The 20,870-nt window shown below is 39.9% G+C and overlaps 1 protein-coding gene across 1 annotated transcript in view; it reads left to right on the top strand.

Annotated features, from left to right (window-relative positions):
- LOC118410178 overlaps positions 1–20,622 on the top strand; it is a 29,418-nt gene extending 8,796 nt beyond the window's left edge. Inside the window, exons 2-16 of the mRNA XM_035811717.1 lie at positions 5,506–5,828; positions 6,039–6,177; positions 7,695–8,596; positions 9,856–10,037; positions 13,182–13,284; positions 13,596–13,735; positions 14,329–14,425; positions 14,979–15,156; positions 15,406–15,504; positions 15,878–15,994; positions 16,427–16,539; positions 16,713–16,923; positions 17,089–17,244; positions 18,607–18,732; positions 18,976–20,622. Coding sequence (XP_035667610.1) covers positions 5,506–5,828; positions 6,039–6,177; positions 7,695–8,596; positions 9,856–10,037; positions 13,182–13,284; positions 13,596–13,735; positions 14,329–14,425; positions 14,979–15,156; positions 15,406–15,504; positions 15,878–15,994; positions 16,427–16,539; positions 16,713–16,923; positions 17,089–17,244; positions 18,607–18,732; positions 18,976–19,064 — 2,975 coding nt within the window. The 3' untranslated portion in view covers positions 19,065–20,622. The remainder of the gene's footprint in view (positions 1–5,505; positions 5,829–6,038; positions 6,178–7,694; positions 8,597–9,855; positions 10,038–13,181; positions 13,285–13,595; positions 13,736–14,328; positions 14,426–14,978; positions 15,157–15,405; positions 15,505–15,877; positions 15,995–16,426; positions 16,540–16,712; positions 16,924–17,088; positions 17,245–18,606; positions 18,733–18,975) is intronic.
- Positions 20,623–20,870: the final 248 nt, after the last annotated feature.

Raw genomic sequence — 20,870 nt, 5'->3', positions numbered from 1 at the left:
TAGTGTCCCCGTGGGAGGTGTATTAAATTCAGCGGGTAAAATTTGAAACTTTTGTAAGAAGTGCTAGACTGTTAGCTATCATATCTGCCCTTCAGAGTTTGCCTACCTCATTTAGTTTAGTAACAGAAATGCCGTGTCTGCGACGATAGCAAAAGTGGCGGGAAGTTTGAAATCCTAGTATCTTGGACGCAACTAGTGTCCCCGTGGGAGGTTTAATAAATCCGGCGGGTAAGATTTGAAACTTTTGTAAGAAATTCTAGACAGTTAAATATCATAGAGGACCCTTAAAAATTACCTTCCTCAATTTGTGTAGTAACAGAAAGTCCGTCTTCTACTACATTAGCAGTAGTGGCGGGAAGTTTGAAATCCTAGTATCTTGTGCCCAATTAGTGTCCCAGTGGGAGGTTAATTAAATCCGGCAGATAAAATTTGAAACTTTTGTAAGAAGTGCTAGACTGTTAGCTATCATAGCTAACCTTCAAATTTTACCTTCCTCATTTAGTTTAGTAACAGAAAGCCCGTCTTCAACTACATTAGCAGTAGTGGCGGGAAGTTTGAAATCCTAGTATCTTGTACCCAATTAGTGTCCCTGTGGGAGGTTAATTAAATCCGGCAGGTAAAATTTGAAACTTTTGTAAGAAGTGCTAGACTGTTAGCTATCATAGCTGACCTTCAAAGTTTACCTGCCTCATTTAGTTTAGTAACAGAAAGTCCGTCTTCCAGTACATTAGCAATAGTGGCGGGAAGTTTGAAATCCTAGTCTCTACTACCCAATTAGTGTCCCTTTGAGAGGTTAATTAAATCTGGCAGGTAAAATTTAAAACTTTTGTAAGAAGTACTAGACTGTAAGCTATCATAAAAGACCTTAAAAGTTTACCTGCCTTATTTAGTTTAGTAACGGAAAGCCCGTGTCTACTACATTAGCAATAGTGGCGGGGAGTTTGAAATCCTAGTATCTTGTACCCAATTAGTGTCCCTGTGGGAGGTTAATTAAATCTGGCGGGTAAAATTTGAAACTTTTGCAAGAAGTGCAAGACGGCTAGCTTTCATATCTTACCTTTGAAGTTTACCTGCCTCATTTCGTTTAGTAACAGAAAGCAATTCTCTACTACATTGTCAATGGTGGCGGGAAGTTTGAATCCTAGTATGTTGTACCCAATTAGTGTCCCTGTGGAAGGTTAATTAAATCCGGCAGGTAAAATTTGAAACGTTTGTAAGAAGTGCTAGACTGCCAGCTTTCATATCTTACCTTCAAAGTTTACCTGCCTTATTTAGTTTAGTAACAGAAAGCCCGTCTTCTACCACATTAGCTATAGTGCGGGAAGTTTGAAATCCTAGTATCTTGTACCCAATTAGTGTCCCTGTGGAAGGTTAATCAAATCCCGCAGGTAAAATTTGAAACTTTTGTAAGAAGTGATAGACTGTTACCTATCATAGCTGACCTTCAAAGTTTACCTGCCTCATTTAGTTTAGTAACAGAAAGCCCGTCTTCTACTACAATAGCAGTAGTGGCGGGAAGTTTGAAACCCAAGTATCTTGTACCCAATTAGTAGCCCCGTGGGAGGTTAATTAAATCCGGCACGTAAAATTTGAAACTTTTGTAAGAAGTGCTAGACTGTCACCTATCATAGCTGACCTTCACAGCTTACCTGCCTCATTTAGTTTAGTAACAGAAAGTCCGTCTCTACGTACACTACATTAGCAATAGTGGCGGGAAGTTTGAAATCCTAGTATCTTGTACCCAATGCAGCTAGTGTCCCTGTGGAAGGTTAATTAAATCCGGCATGTAAAATTTGAAACTTTCGTAAGAAGTGCTAGACTGCCAGCTTTCATATCTTACCTTCGAAGTTTACCTGCCTTATTTAGTTTAGTAACAGAAAGCCCCGTCTTCTACTACATTAGCAGTAGTGGCGGGAAGTTTGAAATCCTAGTATCTTGTACCCAATTAGTGTCCCTGTGGAAGGTTAATTAAATCTGGCAGGTAAAATTTAAAACTTTTGTAAGAAGTGCTAGACGGCTAGCTTTCATATCTTACTTTGAAGTTACCTGCCTCATTTCGTTTAGTAACAGAAAGTCCGTCTCTACTACATCAGCAATAGTGGCGGAAAGTTTGAAATCCTAGTATCTTGTACCCAATTAGTGTCCCTGTGGGAGGTTAATTAAATCCGGCAGGGAAAATTTGAAACTTTCGTAAGAAGTATTAGACTGTTAGCTATCATTACTGACCTTTGAAGTTTACCTGCCTCATTTCGTTTAGTAACAGAAAGCCGGTGTCTACTACATAAGCAATAGTGGCGGGAAGTTTAAATCCTAGTATCTTGTAATACATTTGTGTCCCTGTGGAAGGTTAATTAAATCCGGCAGGTAAAATTTGAAATTTTGTAAGAAGTACTAGACTGTTAGCTATCATAGCTGACCTGCAAATTGTACCTTCCTCATTTAATTTAGTAACAGAAAGTCCGTCTCTACTACATTAACAATATCGGCGGGAAGTTTGAAATCCTAGTATCTTGTACCCAATTAGTGTCCCTGTGGAAGGTTAATTAAATCTTGCAGGTAAAATTTAAAACTTTTGTAAGAAGTGATAGACTGTTAGCTATCATAGCTGACCTTCAAAGTTTACCTGCCTCATTTAGTTTAGTAACAGAAAGTCCGTCTCTACTACATTAGCAATAGTGGCGGGAAGTTTGAAATGCTAGTATCTTGTACCCAATTAGTGTTCCTGTGGGAGGTTAATTAAATCTGGCAGGTAAAATTTGAAACTTTTGTAAGAAGTGCTAGACTGTCAGCTTTCATATCTTACCTTTTAAGTTTACCTGCCTTATTTAGTTTAGTAACTGAAAGCCCGTACGTGTCTACTACATAAGCAATAGTGGCGGGAAGTTTGAAATCCTATTCTCTAGTACCCAATTAGTGTCCCTGTGGGAGGTTAGTAAAATCCGGCAGGTAAAAATTAAAACTTATTCAAGAAAAACTACAATGTTAGCTCTTATAGTTGACCTTTGAAGTTTACCTGCCTCATTTAGTTTAGTAACAGAAAGCCCGTCTTCCACTACATTATCAATAGTGACAAGAAGTTTAAAATCCTAATGTCTTGTACCCAATTAGTGTCCCTGTGTGAGGTTAATTAAATCTGGCATGTAAAAATTTAAACTTTTGTAAGAAGTAGTACAATGTTAGCTCTCATACATACGCAATACATGTAGATCGTTAGCTATCAGTAAGCCACGATGATCGGCAGCTTAAGATTACCTGCAGTTTACACTTAGGTCAATAGAGGACGCTCTTTTTTTTATTTTCTTAATTTTTGTTCTTTTTTGCCAATCTAGAATATGCCGACTTTAAAATTTTTCACTTACGTTTTCAAAGAAGCGTTGTTCTATTCATATAGGTCACTTTTACTGGGAAAATCTGATAAATGGGATAAATAATAAAATAATGATAAATAGTGATGGATTCGAATCGGATGCTAGCTTTACTATAGCTCGAATCGGCTGCTGGAATCGGCTGCTGGAATCGGCTGCCGAAACGGCTGCTAACTTCAAGGTGGTAATCTCCTTGGTGTGTGTTCTTGATGACATTCATTAAAGATTTATTTCTGGAGTGACGTATCACTTGACATTGGAAGGTTATTTGCACAATTTGACCAATGGTGCTTTTACAGTACATAGACAACATGAATTGTGGTAGCCCCCATGCAACAGCAACAGTTAGTTCCCAGGGTGGTATCATACTTTCATTCAATCTGACCAGCCCAACCCACCCGCGGGAAAGTCTAACCGTAAAGATCGTAGTTTTTTTTAGCTGCACGCTGCCATATTGAACAAAAATTGATTTTTTGATTGCTTACCACTTCCAAGTGATTGAAAATTCAAATAGTCTCTGACTACGTTGTTGTTTCGCTGACACTTCCGGTAACGTCGACCACAAATTTTTGATAAAAAAGGGCTTTAAAACCCATTCAAAGCGAACTGTTTAATAGAAGATCCTTTTCTTTTAGTGATGACTTGATAAGTTATGGCTACGCACTGAAATAATCGCCTAGACCCCGACTCCCGCTGTCGGGAGCCCGACGCGTTCTCTTTATACGCAGTTTGACGTTGTCGGGGACTCCCGCTGAGCCTATGGGAGTGGACGGGAGAAAGATCTGTCATATGATATGACAACAAACCCGTAACCACGTTTAATAATACGAAAGCAAAATGTTGAAACTCTTTTTAGCGACGCCTCAGGGACGAGCCTAATAGTATAGTTTGTGACCGTTTGACAAGAATTCCCAAAATCTCGCAGGCATTTCAGGAATTTTTCTACAGGCATGTGTACTTACATAATCCGTTTAGTGGGAAATAACTCGGGAATGGGCTGACGGATCTTCATGATTTTTGAAATGTAGATAGCTTCAAAATCAGGTGCTAATTTGCATAATTGATGAGGACATTTTACAAATACACTGCATTTCATGTTAGAAGTCTACAAAATATGCCATATGTAACTAAAAAAAAGAAATATTAGGCGAACTGTTAAGAATGTATCCGATAGGCAAAAATTTCCGAAATTTAACAACAATTCGTCTGCGCGTGCGTGATTGCACCATCCCTTTAAAAGGGAATATCTCGGGAAGGGGCTGACGGATCATCGTGATTTTTTTGTATGTAGATAACTTCGGAGATGCCTTGCGTAAATATGGGCAAATATCAACGCAAACCAGGGGCTAATTTGCATCATTAATGAGCACAGTTTATTCAGCCACAGTATTTCATTACCATTAAGGCACTTTAACATAACATATGTAACCAGAAAAGAGAGAAATGTCGATGGACATCAATTATGCAAATTGTTACCTAATTTATACAATCAATGTGAAATTGTTATCATAGTGTTAAATGGCAAAAATTCCATTCTTGCGACATTTGGTAGCAACATGTACGTTAACTTGAACATGCGGACGTATGTAATGCAAATTAGGGTCTCATTTACATAATTCATGACAAAATCCTTTCTTTGCTACGAATTTCATATTTTGAACACATTGTTATTCAGGTATAGGAGATCAACTGATATCTTTTATGCAAATGAGGACCTCATTTGTGTAATCAAACATTATATATAAACATTTATGATATGTCACTCCTCATAAGAGATCACCTCTAATGTTAACAGCAATACCCTACAAACATCCATCGCGTAAAACAACCTTCATACATACAGCCAGGCGAAAGGATAGAACACAAATACAACACACCTACAACAACAATCATTAACACTTATAAACAATAAAACCGTTGCCATGGCAATAGTTTTTATTGCCACGGTTATTTTTCTTTTGTGGTATGAAAGACACGACGGGTGGGGGTCGACGGGGGTTTACCAAGAAATGATCGTCTTGAAATGAAAATGAATCATCTTCTTAGCGATTTCTAAATATCAATATACTGATACATCGTTCATATGATTCTTTTAGACATAGGAATATCAAATTACCATGTCCAAAATCTCTTTCTACAGACACACAGACTGCTACGTCACCAGGCCTGTATCTCCCATTGGGAGTTCAGAATAGTTCAATCATCCCAGATGGTCTGATGACAGCTTCATCCCAAGTAAATGGATCTGAGGCCTACAGGGGCCGCCTGTACGGTGATGGTGCATGGCAGCCGTCAGGACAAGGTACTGAGTTCCTGGCGGTTGACCTGCAGTATCCTCGTTATATCTTCGGTATCCAGACCCAGGGACAGGGAGATGGCTACGTGGAGACATACAGGATCATATTCCAACAGGACGGCAATTCATCATTCGTTCTGTATTCAGAGGACGGTGGAAGTGGCAAGGTAAGCACCTTACCGAAATAATGTAGGTTTCTAGAAATAGCTTTAAAGTCTATTCATATGTTTAAATGTAGTGACGCGTTTTTTGTGGTTAAGGAAACATAGCGCCAATTCATTACATCAAAGTAGTCATGGACTCACAGCCCTAAAATTGCGCTTGCCACTTGCTTAAACTTAAGCATTAAGACTGCTCACAAAGCCACATTTGTTCAGATCTTCACAGGCAACAACGACAACGAGACTGTTGTCCAGCAAGACTTCGATCCGTACATCTTGGCCCAGTTTGTTCTCGTCAACCCACAGACTTGGGTCGGTGCACTAAGACTGCGTATGGAGCTACTCGGAGTTGATGGTAGGAAACCAATATAAAATCTACTTTTACATTTTAGAATGACGCTACGTTGGGAGCCAAATTCTTGTAGGATTTAGATCCTTTCTGATGTGAGTAAATGACACAGAAAATAGAAGTCGTACTAGAGCATGGCTTTTTGCCGAAAGACATATCGCTACCTCTGAGGTGGTAAATTCTCCTTTTCTAATATTAGAAGGCCTGTGGTATATATTTTGATGTAATAGCCATTCTAGTATAGTAGCTTTATACCGGCTATTAGCCTTTAAACTTATCACCATCTAATTTTCAAGAATTTTTTTTGTCATAAACAAGGATTGGAGGGGGGGGGGGGCGCCAAAAATCACACATCGATTCTGATGACCTCAGAAGTGTAAGGAAAAGTGTTGTAATGTTAAACGTTTAACAGATGCAGAAATATATTTTATGTCATTTCTCTCAGAATAATGACCAATTGCTAAGGGGGTATTCAGTCATGTTTTGAGCAAACTATAGTAGAGAGTCACATTATTTTGTCATCTCGTAAATTATATTATGCATACACTTCTACTAAGGTCATTGAAGCAAATACTACAGAAACGTTGGTTCTGAGTTTACTAGTGGACGGCAATCTGAAACCTCCTTAGCAACGGCCATAGCAACTTCCTTAGCAACAATATTGACACATTCATATGACCGGATTTCATTGACGGATTTCGATCATTTAAAATTAGATATGCAGCGCAATTTTTGCAAGATACGCAGAGTAAGTCTAAATCATCAGGCAATCATCCCATAGGTAATGTGAATAAATGCACTATATTGCCAAATAAATGATATTTTTGACTAGAAAATCATCAAAAGAAATTCGATTTTAGATGGTGAAATTTCTGTTGAATCATGATATCGAAAATTAATTTATATTTTTGTTATGCTCTTGGGCCATGTTGATTTGATTATATGGATGACATCCTCCCGGAACCCCCAAACTGGGTTTCTGAAAGGCATATTTTACAACATTCACTAATTTTGGTTAAACAATGTGATTTTGATATTTTCTTGCTACACTTTGTATAGTTGTTTTCATATATATTCAATATCTAACATATTCTAATGTAACATTTGTAATTAGATATTGATACTTTATGCTAATGTGATGGCGTAGTTGGTCAAAGTCATTTAAAAGACAGTTAAGGTTGATGATCCAAGATGGCGGATTGAAATTTTATTTTGACGGCGTCGTGGTGACCTTTGAAAAAAGTCTTAGAGAACTTATAATATTAATATTGATAAGAAAACCTTTATTGTTAACTTTTTGTGTGCCACCTTTTAGCTAATAAAATCAATTGATGAGTCATAATTACGTCATATACACGTCATAATGGTTGCACTCTCGAGAAGCTCAGAGAACGACACCACTGCAAACTGTCATCCTCACCTCAAGTCATTGATAAGCGGCGTTCTATTGAGATCTAGTATCTAGACAATATACTGTGGATTCGGATATAGAATAAAATGTATCCTCATTTGGCATCTTCCAGAATTACCTACAACTTCAGTAGCAACAACAACCCTGGTAACAACGCCACTCGTCACAACAACTGCCCCGGTTACTACACCATTCGACACAACAAGTCTACCATTTGACACAACAGATTCACCGGTAACAACACCAGTCGACACAACAGCCCCCTTGGTAACAACGGCCGTTGAAACAACAACTTCCCCAGAAACAACACCATTTGACACAACAAGCTCACCAGATACCACGACAGTAGCGACTACAACCTCCCCGGTAACAACGCCAATTGACACGGCAAATTCACAAGTAACAACTCCAGTCGACACAACAAGTTCACCAGAAACAACGTCAGCTGCAGCTACCACATCGCCGGTAATAACGCCACTCGATACAACAAGTTCATCGCTAACAACGGCAGTCGATACAACAACCTCCCTTGTAACTATTACATCCTCTCTCGACACAACAACCTCACCGTTATCAACCCGAGCCGGGACAACAAAACTGTCAACCTCCACGGGAGATCTTCCAACATCATCAAATACCGAATCGGATGTGACTACAGCAGTGCCAACCCTTGAACAATTCACGACGAGTGAGGGGCAATCAACCTCGGCTGACATTTACACTACAGGCATCGTACAGGAGACGTCACCGGCCTCGTACCAACCCACTGAACTACAGGATACGACGATCACCCCAGATGAGGCAATGACCACTTCACCGGAAATACCGGAGGAGACAGTGCAGGGTGACGTGTACTGTAATTCCACCACCATGTGGGTCACCTTTCCCCTTGATCTGCTGGACGGATACGACGTTTCCGGCATGCGGCTGCTTGACCCATCATGCACTGCAGATGTCAATGGAACCCACGTGACTTTCATCTCTGCTCTTGGTGACTGTGGAACAACAGCGCTGGTGAGTTTCACTCTACATGTTGAACTAGCTTTAAATCAACTTGAAGTTAGTGTCAATCTCATCTCTTTCCGGACAAAACACAACACAGCAAGGTACGACACAGCACAGTACAGCACAGTATAGCACAGCACAACAAAACACAGCACGACACGACACAGCACAGCACAACAAAACACAGCACGGCACGACACAGCACAGCATAGCACAACAAAACACAACAAACACAGCACGACACGACAAAGCACAGCATAGCATAGCACAACAAAACACAGCACGACACGACACAGCACAGCACAGCATAGCCTAGTTCAGCACAGCACAACACAGCACAGCACAACACGGCACGACACGACATAACACAATATAGCACAAAACAGGACAGCTCAGTACAACACAGCACAGGATTAGTACAAAACAACAAAATATGACACGTGTTAAGGCAGGCCGTCGTGGGGGACACGATACGGAACACCCTGTATTGTCTTCTATATTATATATACATATATGACATAGAATATAATATCATAATATATGATATATATCAATTTTTTGTATACAGGAGATGCCACCACAGACTTCATAATTGCGTATAATGTACTATCAAGATAAAACAGTATTTCTGACCTTATACTTTGTGTGGACAAGACATTACGAAATAGCCACACTCATCCTACTTTTCAAGTACAAACATCCTCTTGGCCATGCAAAGCCGTAAGAATTGGCCTCTATCGCCCAAGAGAAACTGCTAGGGAGCCAAAACGTACACACCTTATTATCCCTTCTAACAGCTACCTACCACAAAGTCATGCCCATAGCAAATGCAGAACAAAAATATCAAAACCGAAATTTCCGCTACAGTATACCATAACACACCGCTAGAGCGCCCTACCGAACCGTATTTCCTACCATTTCTTTGTGTTGTCATATAAAGGCATACTCACATACCAAATATCAAAACAATCCATTCTCTAGTTATCTTGGTGACAAACATTGCTTTGACATACAAACGGGCAGAGGGAACAAAACATATAGTGCAACATAGTACGTCAACACAGCACAACACAACACAACATTACGTAACACAATGCACGGCTGGTCAATCTAGTGGACTGCAAGAAATTCCAGGAACAACACCGGAAAATGATTTTTTATTCAATGCCTAGATTTTGAATGAAAATTTGAACGGTAGTCCTAACGTCAATGCCCTAAGGTTTGCAGTTCTTTATGCACACTTGGCGATTCATAAGATCCATTTCTAGGAAAACGCCACATCCAACAAGATCATCTACAGTAATGAGATCGTTGCACCTCTGGAACAAAGTACGACGGACGGCGCTAACGTCATCGCCAGGCCGGAGGAAGACCGCTGGACGATCAGCTGCAGATATGTTCGCGGTGACACCATAGCAGCCGACACCTTGTTTCCTGTGCCAGCACCAAGGTAGGCACCATGAATCTTAGACATCATGATGCGATGCACTAGTACTTTAAGTAACTTACAAACCATTTAAGATTTGGTCAACACTGTTCCATCAATTTTGTCCTAAAACAAGTCTATTGCTATCACACAGACGAAATTACCATTATTTAAAAACAAAAGTCTCGACTAGTACATGTAGCTCCCTGTACTGAACTTCTTCCATTGTGATGACTCACTTCCATAAGTATACGCTTCTATGACAGTACGTTGAAATGGATTATGTAACTTGCAAACTGTCGGTTATAAAAGGTGAAGTGACGAAGGTACACAGCAAACCAAGTTTCAGGTCATTTGGTTTCAATACCAGGTTTTAGAACCCCAAAACATTATTAGTCTGATAATAGCCCCCAATCCCCCAACAATAAGTAAGAAGAATTCTTTGCGGATGTGTCCTAGTGACCCTGTGCCAAATTTCATGAGACTTCGTTTAAATGCCAAAGGGGCAGGAGACCAAAATACATATCTTTGATTTAGAATCGGCCCCAAATCCCAAATTCAATCATGTGATGATGTATGCCATTGGTGTAAATAACTCCCAGTATGTACACACCTTTATACCAAATTTTAGGTCATTTAGTCTTTTAAGGTAATATGGAACAAAATGATAATAGTGATGATGAAAGCCCAAAATATATATTTTGCTATGAAATTGGAAATCCAAATTAGATCATCTTAAGGCTCATATTGCAAAAATGAAAAAAATGACACATTTCACCACATAACAGAAAAACAAGGTGACGACAAAGCACAGCAAAAAAACATAAGTTATAAGTTACTATAAATTTTCTTCGAACAGTGCCTATTTATTAAAGGTAGAGAGCGTACCTCCAAATTTCCGATGTCTATCAGTACATCTTGGACGCTGAGAATGGTTTTATAAGTTATAAGTTATAAATAGAAGTTATTTGAATATAACTTTAACTATAACTTTATTGCAAGTTGATGCCCAAAGGCTAATTGAAAACAAAGTAAAGCAGTGGTATACATAATTGTATACTGAACTAAGAAGGAAAATGATTCTAAATCTACCCCAGTCTACCTAAACTATTCGTTGGGTTTAACTTCTTTTCCGTATGTATTAGGTTTGGAATTGTCCAACATTTTCATAGATACGAGGGTGCTTCAGAAAGTAATTCTATTGGTTTTATAACAAGGTCATTTTTTCATCGAATGAGTTGCAATTTGGTACAAACGTCAAGGCATATATCCTTTTGATATTGAAATATCTCAATTTGTTTTCTAGATTTTTATGATCAACTGGGTTGATTTAAAAAAGATCACACCCTTTGAAAGCTTGTAAGAAGATCAGTTTCTCTAGATCTGTCCCATTTATAAACAATGTAGGGAGCTGAAATTTCACGTATAATAGTGAGTGAGTGTCTCTATAGTTTACATGCCAATTTTCATTTCCGAACTGTCAATGGTTCCTCTTCTACAGCTATTAGAATGGAGTGAGTTGCTATATTACAGGCAGTTTGAATAATAGCCAAATACGTTATTTGTTGTTATGGCTACAAGTGGGTCAGGACATTATCAATTACTCGTTAATTAAGGCCTCTCCTTTCTTCCGACGGGCTACCAAGGGTGTGGTTATCTTGAACTCAACTCAGTCACTCATAAAAACGTGAACAATAAATTGAAATGTTTCAATCTCAGAAGGATATGTGTCGTTACCTTTGTGTAAAATTTCAGTTCATTCGATGAAAAAATGAGCCTGTTATAAAACTAATGGCATATTACTTTCTGAATCACTCTTGTAAAGGGGATGGACGACTTTAGGCCCCCTTTCCACTTAACGGCGCTCTCACGGCGCTCTCGCTGCGATGGAAAATTGGCCAGAGCGCGGTGAGAGCGCTGCGACGCCGGAAAAAGCTGCTCTAGTGGAATCTCTCCGGCGACCCCAGCGCGCTCTCACCGCGACGAAAAACTCAAATGTCAGCATCTTTTTATGAGCTTGCAAAGATTCGAAAGATACTCAACGAATTTCAGAGATAAAGAACGAATCTTTTGACGTATAGTGTATTTTGGTATCTTTGAAGTCATCCTTTTACGTCTTACATAACATTCAAAGTATAAAATCAAGGCTGTAAACAAATCCAATTTTGGTCACTGTACAGTCACTCAGACTGAAATATACATGTTTCTATTGCTGTTTTTCTCTTAAATCTGTCATGTAGCTTGTTCACCATAAATATCTTTATCATGCCACGTTATTTGTGTAAATCATACAACACCGAAACACATTTTAACTGAAAATTTAATTGAAAATGGGACTTCAACAATCTAAATGTACAGATGGAGAACAAGAAAACCTGATGTCATCATGTTGAAATTCAAAAATTAGTTGAGAAATGATAAACCTTTGTTTTTAAACCTTGCTTATTCCATCTCAGTTTGTTTAATTGTTCATCACCGGTACATTTTGGACATTTCTCCTGGTTCTGTCTATATGTCAAATATACTTCTTCTCAAACCGCAGTTGAGAGCGCAGAGAGAGCGCGGTGAGAGCGCCGTCCTAGCTATAGCTAAATTGGCTTCATAAACCACTGTTGAGACCTATTGCGCTCACCGCGCTCGCTGTGCGCTCTGTTGGCGCTCACGGCGCTCGCTGCGCGCTCTCTTGGCGCTCTCTCTGCGCTCATCATTGGATCGCCGTCCACGGCGCTCTCACGGCGACTGTTTTGAGCAGGTTCAAAACAGTCGCGGAGGTGATGGCGACCATGGCGACCATGGCGCTCCCACCGCGCTCTCTGCGCGCTCCCATGGCGACCTTGGCGATCCCGTCGCGCTCTCACCGCGCTCTTCCCAATTTGAGGTCGCAGAGAGAGCGCCGCGAGAGCGCCGTCCTAGTGGAAAGCTTAAGGGGGTATTAGCAAGAAGAATGTTTGTTGGTCGGTTGCGAGAAGTTATGAGAAGCTTAGGGAAATGTTGATTTTGTTGTTTATTTATTTTTTAATCTTTAATATATTACGCACATCTGAGGTGAATGAAATATAATATTATATTTCATTCAAACCTCGGTATGGAGTGAAATATAACACGGCATTTCATCCAAACCTGTGGTATGGAGAGATATTTGTAATAACAAACACCCCCTCCCAATAGCGTGGTCATCCTGTACGGAGACGGCGCCTTCACTTTCAGCATGAGCCTGTATCCGTCTGATGGGTTTACTCAGCCGTATGGACAGGCGGACTTCCCGGTGGAGGTAAGAACCGTTACGTTACATTTTAGGATTCAGTAATGTTTAAACTTTTAATTGTTTGTAAATGGCAACAACAGAAGTTCTTATAGTCTGTTTTACGCTAGCTCTCGCTACCAGGGGCTGATTCGGTATCGTGCTTTTATCCATTCCCACTAAGTCTGGAGACTGATAGAATTTTTTTCTTTATCACAGTGAAAATAAGTACAATAGAAGAATTCTCTGACACACGCTTTGCTCTGCATTCGCTTTGTAATGTATAGAAATGTATGAAAACTCACTCGACATTGTATAAAACTAAAGTTGTCTGTAACTAGGTAACGATCAGTGACAACGTATACTTCGGCGTCTCGGTGGAGGCCGCCGTTTCTGGACTGGTCTTGTTTGTTGAGAACTGCAAAGCGACCCCTTCGTCCAACCCTGACGACTCCACACAGTACTACATCATACAGGACGGGTAGGTTTCAATACAATGGAGCATTATGGGCAGGTAGGGAGGAATGGATGGTTGCTGACATGCGGCGGATGCACTTGTATATCTAGTAGAGTATGTTTATATGTGACTAGTTTCCCATTAAGTCTGTTGCATACAGGACAAATACGAAAGGAAGAAGAAAGCCGCTCGGGCACTCGCTGAGACGGAGTATGTACCACATGCCAGCAATACTACAAAATTTAGTACTGTGCAGAATCCCGTTCTTTACACGTGAATCTTGCCCGCCAAAGAAGTAATATCATGCAGCACCTTACCCAAAACAATTTCACTCGTCAGGTGTAGTTTTCAACAAACAAACAAACAAACAAACAAAGCATAGCCTTTTCCTTTAGCCACTTCTGTCCTACTAGAGCTGTTTTTGACCGACGTTCTGTTTGTTTGTTATGATGTTAGACAGAACGGTCCAATGCTTTTAACAAACATGGTGTAACTTTGCAGTGACCTAACTGATAAAAACACAAGTTCTTAAATATATCAAGCAAGCCACAGAATGATTCTGTTAACATAACATTCATTTATTTTAACATTACCAAATGTTGTGTGCTGCCTTCCAGATGTCAGAAAGACAACACCCTTCAAGTGTTTTCAACAGACTCGCCGACATCTGTGAATTATGGGATATCTGCCTTCCAGTTCGCTAACGAATCGCAGGTAACTTTCTAAAATGTTCACTGTTGTGTCACCTTTCATTTATGATCCATTCTTGTTATCATCTTAGACCTTCATAACTTTTTAATAATAAATGCTATGACATTTTGATGTTTTGAAATCTTTAGTGAGGGAAGAATTATATTTATATGCCATAGATTGTGTAGTTGGTCTTTATTGAAATTAATATAGAAGTTCAGTGGTGATTCGCTAGAGAAGCAAGATTAACGTTACACAAATTTCAGTCGTTCGTTTTGTGGTCAGCGCGTCCATATATTAATATATGGATAAACAGATGGCCAAGTTCTTTATCTACAGTCACATACACATATATTTACAAAAGTCGGTCATATTCTTCTTTGTAATGACCTGCTGTACTTTTCACTACAGCTAGGTGTCGCTTCTGCTGTGTTACAATGCTGTTCCCAATAAAAGTATGTTCACACTTGCATAGATATTAGTAAATGATGAGTGACTAAACATTCTCCAACCTGATAAACTTATTCATGTGTTGATAATTGTTTTATATGATACAACAAAACCTTTCCTTGTCCAGCCGTACGTGTACCTCCACTGTGACGTCATGGTCTGTTTGGAGGACAATCCTGGCTCCCGATGTGACGAAGGCTGCATCAGCTCGCGCAGGCGCAGACGTGCCGCAGACGGCAGCATAGAAAAGCGCGTTGCCTTGGTCCAGGGGCCCATCGTGTTGGTTGTTGAAGAGACTTTAACCGGTGAGAGAGTATGCAGTTTCTAGGTCCCGTAAATGTACAGTGTTCCTATAAATAATTGGGTCTAAAAAAATCTGTTTCTGTCGACCGATCTATATTGCCCTTCATACAAATTTTCTGCTTCGTCAAATGTATTTCACAAAAATCTTATTTTATGGTCTAGGTATGACCCTATACATTGGACTGCATGCCTTTATTGCTAACGGAGACATTAGTGTTAAAGACTTGTTCTCTTGACTTTGTCCGTTTCAGCATGTGCTGAACTGTGCCATGACCACGCATCGTGCAGCCCCGTGACACAAGCCTGCCAGTGCGACCCGGGGTGGGTGGGTGACGGTGCCCACTGCCAGGGTAACTACTGGCCTGCTACCATTATTGTTCTCTGACACGTCATTGTAAACATTGTTTGTAATTCGCAGCTATACATGATGTTTTTTTATTGTTATAGCTACATTGAATCAACTGATGGTGATGCTTTTTATTGTTACAGCTACATCAAATCCCTTTGTTTAAAGCATGTGATCTATTGTGAAACTAGCAATAGTATCACTTAAATATCTCACTCACTCACTTATGGCCCATGACCGAAATCTCTATTATAGAATAATTCCAGAAACTCTGAGCCAATATGATAGCGTGTGACATTCTGAGCGACTGTAGTTAATGGAACTCATAAGAAATACATTTACGGAAAAAGCTTAAATTAAAAAATTAACTGCTACAGATTTCGACGAGTGCACCATATTGTCTTGTGGGGACAACCAGCGCTGTGTGAACACTCCGGGAAGCTACAGGTGTGAGTGCGTTTCTGGCTTCCTGGAGGTAGACGGGGTCTGTGAAGGTAAGGCCTTCATTCTGTTCGCACAGGTTATAGTGTGCTAGGCCAAGGATACATAGTTTATCACGGTTTTGGATACTAGTCCTTACCAGTCCACGGTCATCTCTCATGTATACTTTCTGTAGTCCAGTGATAATTCCAAGTCAATTTTGGTAATAGCCATTTATCATTTTGCCAAATAAATGCTTTTTTTTAAATTTCTAACAATCGCTGTTCGAACGAAATTCAGCAACTGTTGATCACAAGTGCCCAGCGTTAGTAAACAGATATTGATGTTAATAGTAAGATCACTCACTCACTCAAACATTGATATATTATCTGTAACTGTGATTATGAGCGCATTTTACATATGAAAATACAACTACAATGTATCTTGACCATGGGTTAATTATCTGACAAAGATATAAATCGTCAAACCTATTTCAATGTCTACAGCTGCGCTTGCGTACAGTTCCGCCGTCCGTATAATGGCCAGAAGCTTCTCCTCGTCACTGGAAGATCCGCAAAGCCAAGAGTACGTGGATCTTGTTAGTGAGGTCGTTGGAACGGTAGGTATCTATTCCTGTTCATCATATTATGTTGAATATAAAATCACATTCATATATCTACCTATTAAGTAGATATTCTCTTCCCAACGTTGCCTCTTAATGGGCGGGCGTTCAAAGTGTTGTCCATAGTCCACATTTATATCTCACACACAGTCTCCTCATAACCCCATTAGCTGGACCCTCTGTACAGACAAACTAGCCTGTCAGGAGACCTTCTGGGGATCATCGTCCTCGGCTTCCGACAAGGCAGTGTCCTCGTGGATCACGTGATTTACATCCGGGTTTCTGCCGATGTCTCTCTTGTGTCAGAAGAGTTCAGGGTCCTTGTTGAGAAAGCTAACGGAACAGCTCTTCAAATAGACGCGAATGAGATTTTGATAATGGGTAAGTACTCAAACAAATTTATAAATCCCTACAACATCAAGTTGCATTAAATTATGATTTAGCTTAGTGTAGCATTCAATAATGGTTATTCAACACTCTCAACCGTTTACTTCAATTACCATAGCAGTATTTTTGAAACACTGCTTTCTCTCAAACTAAATCTAGATTATGACGAGTGTTCGGACCCAGAGAGCACCGACTGCTCCGTCCATGCCACCTGCCTCAACACGGCGGGCTCCTTCTCATGCAGGTGCACCCTGGGATACCGGGACAAGTCCCCGGATGAGGAAGCACGCCCTGGGAGGGTCTGCGAATGGCAAGGTAATCAAGTCGTGTCTTGTTGTACAATACAACTAGAACTTGATTCCACAAACACATAACTTTGCCAAACAAATAAGGGTTATTATGAAGAATGCTGTTGGTAGACATGAATGTGTCAATCGCTTCATTTTATATTATGATTGGTTACATCATATAAATTATCATCAATAATTATCACATCATAAATGAATCAATTAAATGACAAGTATTGTGGAAGAGGAGGAAACAATTTTATTTTTGTTTTATGAGTCATGCTCAGTGTATGGTAATGTTACATTAATTAAGGGATGTAACGTCATTGTAAAATTTAGGCGTCAAAAGAACAAGTATTCTGAATTTTGAAATCTCGCTTTTGATATTTGTAACAGATTTGCAACATATTTTCGTCAGGACCTGCCTTGCATGAAATATATCTTGTTATGTAGCCATCAGCAAACTATCTACTTACCAAACACAGTAAAAATCCATTAACCTAGGCTTGAGTTAGTCTCCAGCATAAGTATCCAAAATAAATACGCACTGCAGTTCTCAACAAGCTGCTGGGAGGGGGGAACTTACGCCTCTTATTCCCAGTCCCAAGATCAATCCACTACTCAAAAATCATGAGCCTAGCACTTCCAGAAAATTTGTCCTCAAAATTCGACCCTAAGCTGCAGTACCATAACTCGTTGCTAGGAGGCTCATAATCGAACTTGACCTTCCTTTCTGCAAACCCTTTCCATCCACCAAATAGCATGGAGATCCATTCACAATGTCTGGACTTATGTTGTCCACAGACAAACACATTTAAGTACAAAGCTCATTCCAGACACGTAAGAAAGTGGCAGGTAAACTATTTTCGAATTTGACCTTTCCTTTTCACAGCCACTACTTACCTGCCAAATGTCGTGAATATGTCGAGAATGACAGGTTCTCAAGTCGTTATTTACAGACAAACACACAAAAATACAAAGCCTGCTGCAGTATCGTAGGAAAACGGCAGGCAAACAATTTGAAAACTCGACCTTCCTTTTCACAACTGCTACACGCCTACAAAATATTGTGAAAATAAAGTCACAGCTCCTCGAGTTATGTTGTCCACAATCAAGCACACAAAAATGCGAAACCCACAGCAGTACCAGGTAAACAATTTTCAAACGTGACCTGCCTTTCTACAGCCGCTGCATACCTGCCAAATATCACCAAGATCCATCCACAACTTCTTGAGTTATATGCTGTTGACCTACATACAGACCCAACACGCCCTGGCTCGTTTGCACGTTCAAGTTTACTGTGGAAGTGCCACGTATTACTTTAAAAACTTACTAATATGTTTTCATCCTGAGGAGCTTACTAAATGTTGTGGTTTGTTCCTTGCTGCAGGTGTCTCGGATGATTGGGTTCCTGCAGCTGCAGGTGCTGCAGGTGCAGCAGCTCTAGTCCTTGTCGTCATAACAACCGTCATGTGCCTTCGTCGAAAGCGTAACAATCATTCCAAAGATGTGGAAGGTAGGGCTTCCTTTAGCTGATCTAGTAGTACTAGTAGGCATTCGTCGGTGTTGTAAAAGTATGAATAGTACAATGGACTTATTAGTAATGATTGTTTTAAAGCTTTCATTTATCATAGATAGTGTGTAATAGTAATGGAGTCGGTGTAATCATTATTTTCAAAAATCAAAAATCATATTTTCAAATATGATCATAGAAAGTTGTATTACTCCGTTTTCAAAACACATATCTGTATTTTTACAGTTACGGGGCATGACAATTTTGCTGTCATACATTCACCGAGGGGAGCACCAAAACCCAACACCTACAGGGACTGTGACACCTTCTTCTAGATTGCTAGCTTGCAGAGGCATGAATCATCATCATCATCATCATCATCATCATCATCATCATCATGATGAATGTAGAGAGACTAGACCGTAGAAAGATAAATGAAGACAAATGATAGCTTAGTTTTGATATTTTGCATGTCGTATTTCCTTGTTGATAGATTAAAACTTTACAAGCAGACTGAGATGGATGGAGTCACTGTGATCCATCATAGGACAGTGACACTGGTCTAGTCAGAGATATGATAGCAACGTGAACACAGCCTTTTGACAAACGTGAGACTAAATGCTTGGATTACGCGATATGTATGGATTTAGGATGTTGTAGACTACTATTGCACATATACCACCCTGTATAAGCAACAGAATTTCTACTACTGACGCGATATAAAAGATATTCGTGAATGTGTGTACACATATTTAGATAAAAAGAAAAGGGGCATGTAAATTGTAGCACTCATTCTCCGTTAACTGGTAATTAACTGTAATTGGTAGTTGAAAAGGGTAAAAAAGAGAAGTTCTTTTTGGAGCTTACTTGATAAATCAAACCTCTCACTTCACTGTTTACTACCCCGACATGGTTTGAAAGGTACAAACACGTCCCCCCTTTGAGATATTGACCTGTATACGTTCTGATGGTCGATGTTTGGTCTGGGACTACAGGAGAATGAACTTGGTACTGCAGTAGTGCCATCAGTTTTCGTATCACATGTCCTGAGGTAGCTGTGGTCTTGATATTTTGTGTTTTTAAGTCTACTTAGTATACCGGTATATGAATGTAAGATAGAAGTGGTGATTTTGGCTCCAGCTAGCTTAGGAACTGTATATACATGTAGCGGCGTTATAAACAAACTCTTTGGCGCATGTGTCATACACATTATCCTGTATGGTTCCGAAATATATATGGGACGCGTTTAAACCTCCAATCCCTGCCTGCCCAATTGAATCTGTTTACTTAAGATTTTGTAACCAATCATTACGTGTGCCAAGATCAGTTTGCAGCTTAACTGCAAGGACAGAGTTGAGGAGGTGTCCCTTGCAAGTGGAGGCCTCCCTAAACTCTATCAAACATCTAACTTTATTTTCCCAGACTTCGTGCCTGAACGTGCCAGAAGACAGTTTTCAAGCAGAAGCTTTCTTCTGTCAGTTGGATTGGACAAATTAATCTGGTCAGCTGCCATAAGCGACATATTGAAGGGGAGATCAAGAGTTCTCGGCCTCACCCAAAAATAATAAGCACAACTCAATTTCGAGGCACAACTTCTCAGTATGAATAGTTTTATCAATATTATCCAAATTTCAAATCATTGCCGTCGTTACTTTCCAGACAACGTATTTTTAAAAATCAGTAGGTAAGTAGCAAACTGGGGATGAACTGTGATCACACATGTGTGGGTCGAGTTTCCCTGCCCTGAACTTACCAGGAAAGAATTTGGCTAAACCTAAATTTGGTTTAGGATCTGGGAGTAAAGGTTCAAAATATTAATTCCACTCCGAAGGGTGTCAAATGTGTACAAATCCGTGTGTCAAAGTTGGACTCAATAAAACAGTACTTACCTGATGAAGAGGGTTGAAATGTTGGAAACAAAGTCTTTTTAACTCTTCTAAAAGACCCGGCGTTATATATAGACTGTCCCTTGGTACCTATCTGCACTGAGCACCCCTCCCCAACACATACAACGCCGGAGGCGCGCTCAGATCGGAATGCTTCTATATTGCTGTTTGTATGTATCCTCTTAGTAATATTGTCTATTTAGCTATTAGTTTTTATTGGTTGCCATGCTTGTACCTTGTGCGATTGTCGAGCAA

The sequence above is a fragment of the Branchiostoma floridae genome, chromosome 2, assembly GCF_000003815.2.
Source record: "Branchiostoma floridae strain S238N-H82 chromosome 2, Bfl_VNyyK, whole genome shotgun sequence".
Taxonomy (NCBI): domain Eukaryota; kingdom Metazoa; phylum Chordata; class Leptocardii; order Amphioxiformes; family Branchiostomatidae; genus Branchiostoma; species Branchiostoma floridae.
This window is presented reverse-complemented; position numbering and strand designations above follow the sequence as displayed.